Source organism: Mustela putorius, unplaced genomic scaffold (genome assembly GCF_011764305.1).
Source record: "Mustela putorius furo isolate JIRA1106 unplaced genomic scaffold, ASM1176430v1.1 tig00000253_pilon_pilon_pilon, whole genome shotgun sequence".
Lineage (NCBI taxonomy): Eukaryota > Metazoa > Chordata > Mammalia > Carnivora > Mustelidae > Mustela > Mustela putorius.
In genome coordinates this window covers 7,079,102-7,090,731 of record NW_025421329.1, presented here as the reverse complement: position 1 = coordinate 7,090,731, position 11,630 = coordinate 7,079,102, and the positions used below count along the sequence as shown (strand labels likewise).

General features: G+C 43.1%; 1 protein-coding gene across 7 annotated transcripts in view; it reads left to right on the top strand.

Annotated features, from left to right (window-relative positions):
* The first annotated feature begins 519 nt into the window (after positions 1–519).
* The window catches only part of RALGAPA2 (Ral GTPase activating protein catalytic subunit alpha 2), a 322,083-nt gene continuing 310,972 nt past the window's right edge, over positions 520–11,630 (top strand). For 5 of the 7 annotated variants that reach the window (XM_045078460.1, XM_045078458.1, XM_045078459.1 and 2 more), the window contains exon 1: positions 520–926. In XM_045078460.1, coding sequence (XP_044934395.1) covers positions 821–926 — 106 coding nt within the window. In that variant the 5' untranslated portion in view covers positions 520–820. The remainder of the gene's footprint in view (positions 927–11,630) is intronic. The other 2 variants (XM_013057051.2, XM_013057049.2) reach the window with 1 other exon arrangement.

Below are 11,630 nucleotides of genomic sequence, written 5' to 3'. Positions count from 1 at the left end.
AGTTTGTATTTTAAAAGCCCTGAAACAAAACAAAACAAAACAAAATACCCCAAAAAACAAAAAACAAACAAAAGACACAGATCTTAAAAAATAAAATAAAAGCCTTCACAGCTTTCCTTACAGAGATGTTACTGTGGTTACTGTGGCTCACGTTGCACTAGAGGAAAATGGCTTGGTGGTATAGGGCAAGGAGTGAGGCTTTGAGAGCTCTGGGCCAGGAAGGGAGCAGGCGGATGCTGTCTAGAGGCTTGGGGACTCTGTAAAGGTAAGTCACCGCGCCCCGCCCCCTGAAGAACTACATTTCCCTAGAGGTCTTGCAGCGTACGGTAGGGTGAGGAGGAAGAACGTAACAGACCCCACCCATGAACTCCCATCGTGCCTAAGACACCCTAACATGATTGGAGGGCTCTGTCGCAATGCATTCCGGGACTTGTAGTACAGCGTGATCATGATCCAAGCTTCTTTGTGATTCGCGGTGCCCACTAGTCGCTACCGGCGCGGTCCCGCGAGGCGAGTACAAATCGCGTGCGCCTGCGCCGATCCCGAAGGGACGGCCCGCACCTCCCGCGGGGCGGGGCTGTGAATTTCGCGTCCAACACCGCCTTCCTGCCCCGCCTTTCGCCGTACCGGCCCGCCCCTCCTTCCTGGAGGCACAGCCGAAGCGGTGGCGGCAACGACAGAAGCTGAGGCGGCGGTGGTGGCCCGGCGGGGGGGCGCCGAGTGGCCGGCGCGACACGCGCGGACTCGGACCCTATGAGGTGATTAGTGCGGCGCAGGCGCCTCCTGCCCCGCCGGCGGGGCCCGGGTTTCCCGCGGCGGGATGTTCTCCCGAAGGAGCCACGGAGACGTGAGGAAGTCCACCCAGAAGGTGCTGGACCCCAAGAAGGACGTGCTGACGCGCCTGAAGCACCTGCGGGCGCTGCTGGGTGAGGCCCGCTGTGGGTCCCCGGGTTCGGGGGTTCCTGCCCTGATGTGTGCTGGGGGAGGGTCGGGGCTGGGATGCCCACCGCATGCGGGGGACATGAGAGGGTGGTGTGAGAGACCCCCCTTTCCGGGGCCCAGCACTGTTCCCGGACAGCGGGCAGTCTGGCCCTCGGGGCTGCCTGTCGCCCGGAGTGTAAACTTACCCCGGATTTGCTCCCGGTCACCTCAAGGCCGGCGGACCCGCGACTTTCCCCTCCCTGGCAAATCCTGCACTCCAGGTGCTACACAGACACACACGCACACACACTCACACACAGAAAATAAACTGACACCTCCCCCTCTCGTTTTTAAAATTTTAATTTTGGACCCTGACACCCGAAGTAGACTGAGTCTCCAAGTGTTCCCAGCCCAGACTTAACTGAACTGTCCTCTCTTCTGTGGGCTGCTCCCCACTTAAATTTTATTTTTACTTTTAAGTCGGAGTCTTCAGAGAGTCGGAGCCTCCCAGCGCTCCCAGGATAAATTTAATTGAGCTGTCGTCTATCTTCCCGCGCTCCTCTTATTTTTATTTTTATTTTGGGTCTGGCCGCTTGGGCTTCCTTGTGTGGTTGGTGTGAAGGGGGCTCCTCCTGTTTGTGGAGGGAGGGGTGGCTTTCCTGGGTTCAAGGAGGCTGCTGCTGCTTTCTTGCCGGGATGACAGTGAGAGTTCTTTCCTTCTTTCGTTTTTATGGACTGCTGGGTGGAGATTCTGTGGAGCCCAGGGGGCCTGTAGTTGACCTGCCATGAAGCTCATCCTTGTGGCTGTGAAGTGTCCCCAAGGCTTCCTGTCACCTGCTGCATGTGATCTCTCGCTGCTTTGCTAGGCTGTGTTCTGTTTTCCATTTTCTTCCCTACTTAGTCTTAACTTTTGTTTAGGACCAAACACCTGTGCTACCTGTGTTGTCCCTAGTGTTTTGGGGGCTTTGTTTCCTCTGGATTCTTTTATTTGTAAAATGAGGGGGAAAAAAAAACACCTGATTTAGGACACACAGTCTTAATGTGTCTGTCACTTGAGGAAATATGACATAAAAGAGTTCCTTTTATATATGAGAATTTTTTTTTTAAGATTTTATTTATTTATTTGACAGAGAGATCACAAGTAGGCAGAGAGGCAGGCAGAGAGAGAGGAGGAAGCAGGCTCCCTGCAGAGCAGAGAGCCCGATGCAGGGCTGGATCCCAGAACCCTGAGACCATGACCTGAGCGGAAGGCAGAGGCTTTAACCCACTGAGCCACCCAGGTGCCCCTATATGTGAGAATTTTAAGTAAAGATCTTGTTCATGAGATTAAAAGTTGCTAATTATTTCTATTTATACCCTGTGAAGTACCTCTGAGGAAAGACACACACACACACACACACGCACACCCCTGGTTTTTCCAAGTGCAGTCTTCACAATCTCAGACTCCTTGAGATTTACACTATCCCATTCAGTTTGGAATGAATGTAAATTAATTACTTACTGTTAAGAGAGATTAGTTTTCTAGAGTTATGAAAGTGAAGTCAAATGTCCTTGGTAAACTGAACTGTCTCCTCTCTGTAGTAAAGTCTCATGCTCACACAGGTTGCATTGTGCAGAGTTCTAGTGAGTGATAAACACCTACTGCAGGGACATTTTTGATAAAGGAACAGTCTTTTAAAGGATTTGATACTCTGGGACTTTTCCTGTGGTAGAGAATTTGAACTTTTGTTCTGTCAGAGTCTGCAGGATTAAGTTGGCTCCATTTTGTAAAGGCGGAATCAATTAAACCTAGATGAGTTTGGCTTCTTAGAGATGCACAGTACATTGTTACCATTCTGAGAAAGTAGTTTGTTTTCAAGGCTGTGGAATTGTGGTTTCATTTTAAGGTGCAGTATCTTATTTTGAGGAACTTTCTTTTTTCATTTCATTGAGCTCATTATGATCTCAGTTTTGTAAAATAGAGAGGTTCTTTAATATTCGGTTTTTGAGGATGCATTTGTTTGTGGAATGACTCAGTGTACTTTCTTGCTGCAACTTTATCCATAGGGACTACATTTTTATAAATGTGTCTGAAGACTTCTAGTTAAAATGTCTAATGTAGAGTTTGGTTGACAACTGTGGTTGGGAAAGACTTTAAAGAAATATAGTACATTAATGTACTAGTTCCTAGTACATCATATACCTTATTTGTTTGCTACTTAAAGAAAAAAGTCTATTTAGAAAAAAATGGCCTCTTGATCTAAAAGACAGGAATTAGCCAGGATCAAGAAAACCATTTGAAGGGGGGCACCTGGGTGGCTCAGTGGGTTAAAACCTCTGCCTTCAGCTCAGGTCATGATCTCGGGGTCCTGGGATTGAGCCCCGCATCGGGCTCTCTGCTCAGTGGGGAGCCTGCTTCCTCCTCTCTCTCTGCCTGCCTCTCTGCCTACTTGTGATCTCTCTCTCTGTGTCAAATAAATAAATAAAATCTTAAAAAAAAAAAAGAAAACCATTTGAAGGAAACGAATGGACATTATTGTTGTATTTTTATTTGCATATTTCTGTAATAGTCTTGCTTTTCACATATTTTGTCTTCAAGTGATAATAGAGATGTGCTTTTTTACATACAAAGATGATACCACTGATCTGGATTTCCAGCCTGTGGCAGCATCACTTTGGCTGGTTACTTAGCCTGTCTTTGAATCTCAGTTTATTTACTCTGTCAGATGGGTATGGTAATGTCTGCCTTGTAAAGGTTATTGTGAGTCTAATGTATAAACTACTTCAGCTTGTAAGAGGCATGTAATAGGTTCCTCTCCTGTTACTTGCCTACCATCATGAATAGGCTAAGACAAGTATTTTGATAGGTTCTTTCCCACACCACCCCTTATATTTTGATAATTGCTTTAAGTTTGTTCTCTCTTTCTAAACTTAGTCTATGTTAAAGACAACTGGCTGAGATACATGTGACAAACTCTGGAAAGTACAGTATTTCTCATTCATGGTAATGGCTCCAGTTAGAATTTGCTTAGTTCCTTTTATCTGGCTCTGTATTACAGATTGCCCTGATATTTTTAACCTTACTTTACAAGGTGGGATTCTGAGGCCCAGACAGACCTTCAAGAGGCCAAGCAATGGACTATGGCCTGTATGCATTGTGTTAATTACAGGTAGAACAAAGAACTAGTTGGTCCCCTGACTTCCAGTTCTGCCTGTATTGTTGAAATCATCAATGGAAGAGTAAGTGAGTCAACAAAACAAAACAGAAACCAAAAAAATTCTGTGTATTGCTCTGTTGCTCCAGCAAAGATCCCATGTTTAATTAAACATTGAGTACCTACTACAAATCCCCATTTAGGAATGGAATAAAAAAGCAAGAAGAATTGATATAATAGTAAGCATATAATGTGGTATGAAATTAGGTAATGGCTTAAATGTTGCACTCTGTTATAGGATTTCAAGAGGTCAAATAAGATCATTAAGAGTGGCACAAACATGAGGGCATTTTGAAGAAGGTTTTCCTCATACTGGTCCCTGAAGGATAGCTAGACTACTGAACTATATGTGTAACTTAAAATTTGTTAGTAGCCACATTTAAAAAAGTAAAAAGAAAGAGGTGAAATTAATTTTAATAATACATTTTATTTTATCCCACAGATCTACTCTGTATTATATCAATAGGTAACCAATATAAAATATTACTATTTTTTACGTTCTGTTTTTCATACAGTCTTTCAAATCCAGTGTGTATTGTACACTTCTAGCATATCTCATTTTGAAATGATTTTGCTATGTTTTAAGAACTCAGTAGCTCTCTGTGGCTAGTGGCGTAATACTAGACAGAGCAGGGTTAGCATTTGGGAAGTGCAAGCAAGGGGAGATGGATGCTGGTAGTGGAAATACACATGGCAATGATGTAGAAAGGTGAGGAACACCAGCCTGCTCCTTCCTTCTGTCCAGTGAGGGAGTCACAAGGTGATCTTGGTCATGAGACAGAGTGCTAGAATTCTTGCCCTGAGGGTGTTCACAGTGTCAGAGGCATGACTGGAGTGCTATGTAGGCCAGGGGTAGAGACAGTACAGTAAATTGAACTGGGGGATCTTGTTGGAGGAGAGGTGTGGCAGCCTAACTGGCAGAAGCTGAGGCAGTTTGGGGGCAGATCAGAAAAGGTCTTGTTTGTCTGAGTTGGAAGCTCCTACCTTACCTTGCAGCTGAGAGAGCCCTCTTGAAGAACTCTTAGTACGTCACATGATAAGATCTGAGAGCTGCTTGGCTGTCAGCAGGGCCAGGAAAATGGATTGGAAGGTGATGGGAGAGGTGACAATGCTGGCAGGAAAGGAAGAGACGAATGACAAGGGCGTGAAATAAGATGCTCTGTGAATGGAGAGGAGGGTGGGATTTCAAAGGACCAATGCAGGGGGAACTAGCGATTGTCTCCGTGAAGTGATGGAACAGGTTTGTAGAAGCCAGGCGGGAAGTGATCAGTCTGAAGCAGAAGAGATCTGGGAGAAGAGGCTGTAGTCAAGGCAAATCAAGTGACATCAGGGCTTGGGGCAAATATTTGGAACCAGTGAGGAGAGAACACAAATGCTGTCGATATATTGACGGAGTAAAATGGAACATTTTGGGGTATTTCCCAAATATCCCAAGCATCTGTTCCTTTAGGTAGGGGCAAGTTCACTTAAAATTTAAATGTTGCCATTTAAACTTATTTTATTATTAGCATTTTTCTCTCATTTTTATTAATTACAAACATTTGTTGAAACTGTGTATTGTAAGTTAGCTTACATTTCCTGGATGGTCAAATTGTTTCCTTTCTTTCTCTTTTTCTTTGTTTTTTTCTCTGATCTAAATAATACTGCTCTAAACATGTTGGGAAGTAGCTTTTTCTCTATTTTACATTATTTCCTTAGGACAGATTCCATTGAATTCAAATTTTTTGGTTTGAACATGTTTATGACTCAATTTACTGTGCTCTTTCCTAAGTGTTGTTCCAGCCTCCTAGCAGCAAGGATTGAAACTACCATGTGCATTGTGGTCCGACTAGCAATAAAGTCATTTGTGTAATTTGATAATTGGCGGTAGGCACTTTGGAGAATGGGAGTGTCAGGTAGGAGAGCCAGAGGTGTTGGAGGAGAACCTGGCTAATAATAGGGGAAGATGAATTAGGTGTTAGAGGTGTTGAGTTTGAGAAAAGGGCAAGATCCAAGTGGAAATGTCTAGGAGGTTTTTGGACAAGGGGTCTGGAACTTAATAGTAGGATAGAAAACTGTGATAAGGTGGTTTACTTTCATTATGGTTCCATCATATCTTACCACAACCTCTGATGCAGGGAGGGTTCTTTCAACCTGTAGAAGCAGAAACTGAGACTCAGCTAGGTTAACTACTTGTTTGTCAGCACCTAGTTCATATGTGGCAGAGCTGGGATTCCTGATTCTAAAGGCCATGTTATGTTTCTGCTAGTTATCTGACTCAAAAGCATATTTATGTATCAGAAAATATATTTACCCACCACAGTGAATGTTGATATATAAACAAAAGCCCTAGGGTGTTTTTTTTTTTTTTTTTTTAAGATTTTATTTATTTATTTAACAGACAGAGATCACAGGCAGGCAGAGAGGCTGGCAGAGAGAGAGACAGGAGGAAGCAGGTTCCCCGAGGAGCAGAGAGCCCGATGCGGGGCTCGATCCCAGGACCCTGGGATCATGACCCGAGCAGAAGGCAGAGGCCCTAACCCACTGAGCCACCCAGGTGCCCCAAAAAGCCCTAGGGTTTTTGCACTTGTCCCAAAAATGTTGCTTTGACTTTGCTTCTCTTTTCCTGGTCTGTTTTACTAGATTCTTCTACGGAGACTTGAGGCTATATTTGATTTCAGCATGGCAGAAGATAAAAAGACTCCTTTTGTGTTTTCCTGTTCATTGGCCTCTCTGTGCCCTTGGCGGGCCTAGCAGGTGGTAAAATATTTGCATGGATGTTAGTGCCAAAGGACATTCTACAACCAGAGCAAAGCCTGAGGTGTAATGTCAGGCTCTTCAGGCAGTCTTTGTTTGGTCTCTTGTTTCAAACCTTCAAATCTTGTTTGAAGCGAAGTCATCTTGCCATAATGCTCCCTTTGCTAATTTCTCATCAATTACTAACATTTTATATCTGTAACCTCTGGAAGTAAGATGAGCTTTGGACACAGATACGTGGTATCTCAGATACACCAATCCCTGCCTCTAGGGCTTGGGGATGTCTGGACTTCTGATGAGAGAAGTACAGACTAAGGATAAAAGTCCAATGGAGCTCAGATGTTTTGTTTGAGACAACTGAAAAGGGCTGACTTCCTCATTTTATTCTGGGAAGAGAGCTAATTGATAGGTCCAGAATACTTGGACGCAAACTTTTATTTGCAGTTGAGCATGAATACTTTTACTAGCTGTTTAGAGTACTGATCTTGCCATAGATAAAACTGTAGTGAATTATTTATTTTAAAAAATTGAGTTTCAAAATAGCAAATTGATTCCCTTTAAATTTTAAAATTATATTTTAAAGGAAGACTGTGGTATTGTACTGTAAAATTAATAATATATAAATGTGGTAGACAACTATGCTGTATTCAGATTTTAAAAAAATTTAGTTCCATAGACATTTTTTCCAGAGTGTATGAGTGAATGTGAGTGTGTGTCTGTCTGTCTGTCTGCTGAGGAGGGCTGTTTATTAGATATTAATAAGGCAGAAGCCCAGGATCTATGCTTTTTGGAGAGGTTGCCAGTGCTTCCTGAGTGAGATGCAGTCTGGGGTGAGTTTGGAATGACAAATGTAGGGTTTTTCCCTGGGGGACAAGTTAGGGATGAGGGAACTGAAGAGGGAGGAACTTAGGTGAAGGTAATTGTGTGGCTACCATGGAGTTAAGTGTCCAGTGGCTTTCATCCTGTGGTGGGGGTAGTTGTTGGGAACCAGGAAGACCTAAGTGGAGACGAGGTGTGTCTCCTTGGTGAAGGGCCCAAGAGTCTCAGACTCGCTGAGATTTGAAACATGAGTGGCAGGAGAATGAGAGTTCCCAAGCTTTTGGATTGCAGACCCTGAGAGTGTAGCATGGCCTGCCAGCGTTCATCTTTCCCCAGTGTGGAGGGAACCAACCTCAAATGGAATTCATAATGAGAGAGAAGCGGGGCAGAGAGATGGAGGGTGAGACGAGTGCAGCAGACCCTGTGTGAGCCAAGAGGTTCGGCCATGTCTGTGTCATCTCTACCCCTGAGCTTCTTGGTTCCAGGTTCCAGTAACACCCTGTTTTTGCTTTAGCCATCGAGTCATAGTTCTGGGTCTTGAAATGGAAAGAATACAGATTAATATATCAGAAAGAGAGGGAGGAAATCCCAGGTCAAGGATGGGTGGGTGGGTGTTTATGTGTGGATATGCTTTTTCTATTTTTTAAGAGCTGAGCAAATTTGAGTTTATATATACATAGAAGAAGGAACTAATAAATGAGCAAAATTGAAGAAGCAGTGCAGAGAAAGGGAATACAAGTGGAGAAAGGTGGGGGTATTCAGTGGGATCAAGGCCGTCGAGCAGGAGATCAAGCTTGACAAGAGGGACTGCTTCCTCTAAGGCCACTTGGAGGAACTAAGAATGGGGTCCTAGATGTGAGGGAGCTCTCATGCCATGGTTTATGTTTTCTCTGTGAAGGTAAGAAATAGACTTAACTGCTGAGTCAATTTTCTTACTGGTGTAGTGATAGGAACTGAGGATGTCTTGTTCCCTCTTCTGTGCCATGAATCCCCTTAAAGGAAATACTATAATCTGTATGACTTGTTATTGTGGTTCTTTTGGGGAGCGTCCTCAAAATGCATTTAACTTATGCATTCAGTACTTGGAGAGAAGCCAGGAAATGGTATATGTATAAAACGAGGACAGTTAGGGAGTACACATATTGTCTAACCTTCCACTTGGTGACCATGTGTCCCAGAGTGGTAGCAGGTGAGCCCAGGAAAGTGCTGTGTTCTCAGTGGTCATCTTTCCTTCATGCCTCTCCTCTGTGGGAAAGTGCTGTGTTCTCAGTGGTCATCTTTCCTTCATGCCTCTCCTCTGTTCTACTGGGTGTGGCACTAGTGGCTGGGGGTAATTTTGATCTCCATTTTTGCCTTGAATGCCACTTAACCTCACATAAGATGAAACATGATTGTATGTATTTGTGTGGCACCTTGCCCTTTTGCAATGTGTTTTCTCATATTCTCATTGGATTAATATGCTGCCTTAACCTACCAGTTCAGAAAGGACTTAACCTTTTAGATTTTTAGTCAAGCTTTGTTTCTGACTTAATTCTGAATGCCCATTTCAAGTTTTTAACTGCGATTCTTATAAAAAAGATATTTCACAACCATTTTTATGTCTTTTATATTGTTTTACAAACTGAAACCGCATCTGAAAGATATTTTCAAAGTAGTTGTAATTTTCAATAGTAAATACGTCATTTTTGCTGTTGCAACTGTGGTTTAGCTTAAAAAGATAAGGATCCCTTTGATATTGTTTTGTCTTTGATTTTAAGTGATGGCACAAATTCACTGAACGTCAACCATGGTTTCAAGGACACACAGGTACTTAGTCACACTGCCTGTGCCCCACTGTGGGAGCCATGAGAATATGCTGCTCAGGCCTCTGCTTTGAGGGTCATGACTGACTGATGGCTCCAGCTGCTGCCCTTGGGATTCACCAACACTTCTTAGCCAAAGCTGAGCTTCTCTTGGGCTACTTGCAGTTACCGAGCAAGTGGGAATACTACTGTCGTCCACTGGTGCAAGATCCAGATGCCTCTGAAGAGTAACTGGCTTGAGGACTCCCCATGGGTTGGTCAAGACCTTCTTAGGACTGAGTTGGAGTCTGAGACCCTTCCTTCCAGCCTTCCTTCCTTCCCTGTCTCCTTCACAGGGGTCAGACCTGTACTGTGGTTTGGCCTCCCCCTGCCTTCTCAGGTCTCTTCCTTTTCCCCTTCACAGCCAGTTCCCCCAATAAATCTCCTACACATGTAATCCTGTCTTAGTGTCTACTTCTCAGGTAACCCAAACTGAAACATTGTCCCTTTTCCCCAGAAGGTATTGCCCATCCTAAAACCCTTCCAGGAGACAGCATGAGCATGCCACATCTTCCACAAAAACTTTCTCTATCTGTCTGCCCTGAGATGATATTTCCTCAGAGTTCCCGTAACCTTTTGAACTTCACATTTGGCATTTATGGCTTTGGCCTTATATCTGCTGAATCTCCTGTCCTAGATGATAAATGCATTGAGAACATGAAGAACTTCTTGTTCATCTTGATTCCTTCTGGAAACATTCTTCCTTATTCATACTCATAATAATTAGCATTTAATCACACTTTCCATGTGCCACTCACTGCCAGAAATACTCTTCTGTGAATTAACTCATGTAATCCTCCCAAATGGAATAGATAATATTATTCTCCTCATTTTACAGATGAGACACAGAGAGGTTAAGAATCTGTCTTGTTCAAGGTTACACAGCTAGTAAGTGACAGAGGTAGGATTTGAACCCAGGCAGCTGGCTGGAGAGTCCCGTTGTTTATTTAGTGGTTATTTTTTATTCAGATAGAATATGTACCAGGCACTATACACAGTGTTGGGGTTGCCAGAGCTTGTAATCCAATTGGAATTAACAACTGTTTAAAAAGCAAACCCCAAAATGTGATTTCCAAATAGACGGATGTAAGTCCCTGGGGGAGTAACAGCCACCTTATGTTTTGAAAAATTTCTAAAAGCCTTTCTGCCCCAAAGATGATTCTCACTAGCCAGATGTTCCCATCATTATGGTAATGATTTGAGACTGAGAATTAAGGTCTCCTGAAAGAGTCCCCTAACCTTGCACTCATTATCACACCCACCCCTCTGATCCCAAGGAGAAGAGCTGTAAGAAAGGACTACTTGTGTGGACAGAAGGGAGAAGAGGTTGGGCAAGGAGGTCAGGGAAGAGTGGCAGCTGGACTAGAGGGCTTAGGGAGGGATAACCTTGGGTGAGACTTCTTTCATGGAAACAGAATTGCAGAGACACTATTGTAAATTTTAAATATATAGAAACCAAAACTGAGTCAATATATCCCCAAAAGGATTGGTGCTAACTAGTAAAAATTCTTTCAATAAGGTCTTTGATAGTATTTTTAAGACAGCATGGAAGAGAGGGGAATAGATGGCATATGTTCTTTCTTTACAACTTTTGAAAGGGATTAACGTGTTTTATTTTCTGTATGGTCATATTTCTGGGACAAACAGTGTAGACTTCTATTTTCCATGGATTTTATGTCTAATAAGAGAAGGATGTGTTTGGGTTAATTAGGCTTGATGTGGTAGAGCTTATGCTGAACTTTGAGGTAGAAGTGAAATATCGTCTTGAGTGTGTGTGTGTGCGTGTGTGCATGCGTGTCATATTGCAGCTGTTTATTTTGGAGAGAATGGTTCCAGTCCTCTCGTTCTGCACCTAAAATAAATATGTACACAAGCAGACACATCATTTTAACTGAAATAAAAAAAGTAAATAATCAAATGGAAAAATATTTGAAATTTATAGGACAGGATATAGTTATATCCTCAGTACATAGAGGGCCCCTATGTATTAACAGGAAAAATTAGAACATATGTTTAAAATATGCATACACATGTCACAAATGAAGAAATGACGGGAACCAGTATTTTATTTTTTTTTAAGACTTTATTTATTTATTTGACAGAGAGATCACAAGTAGGC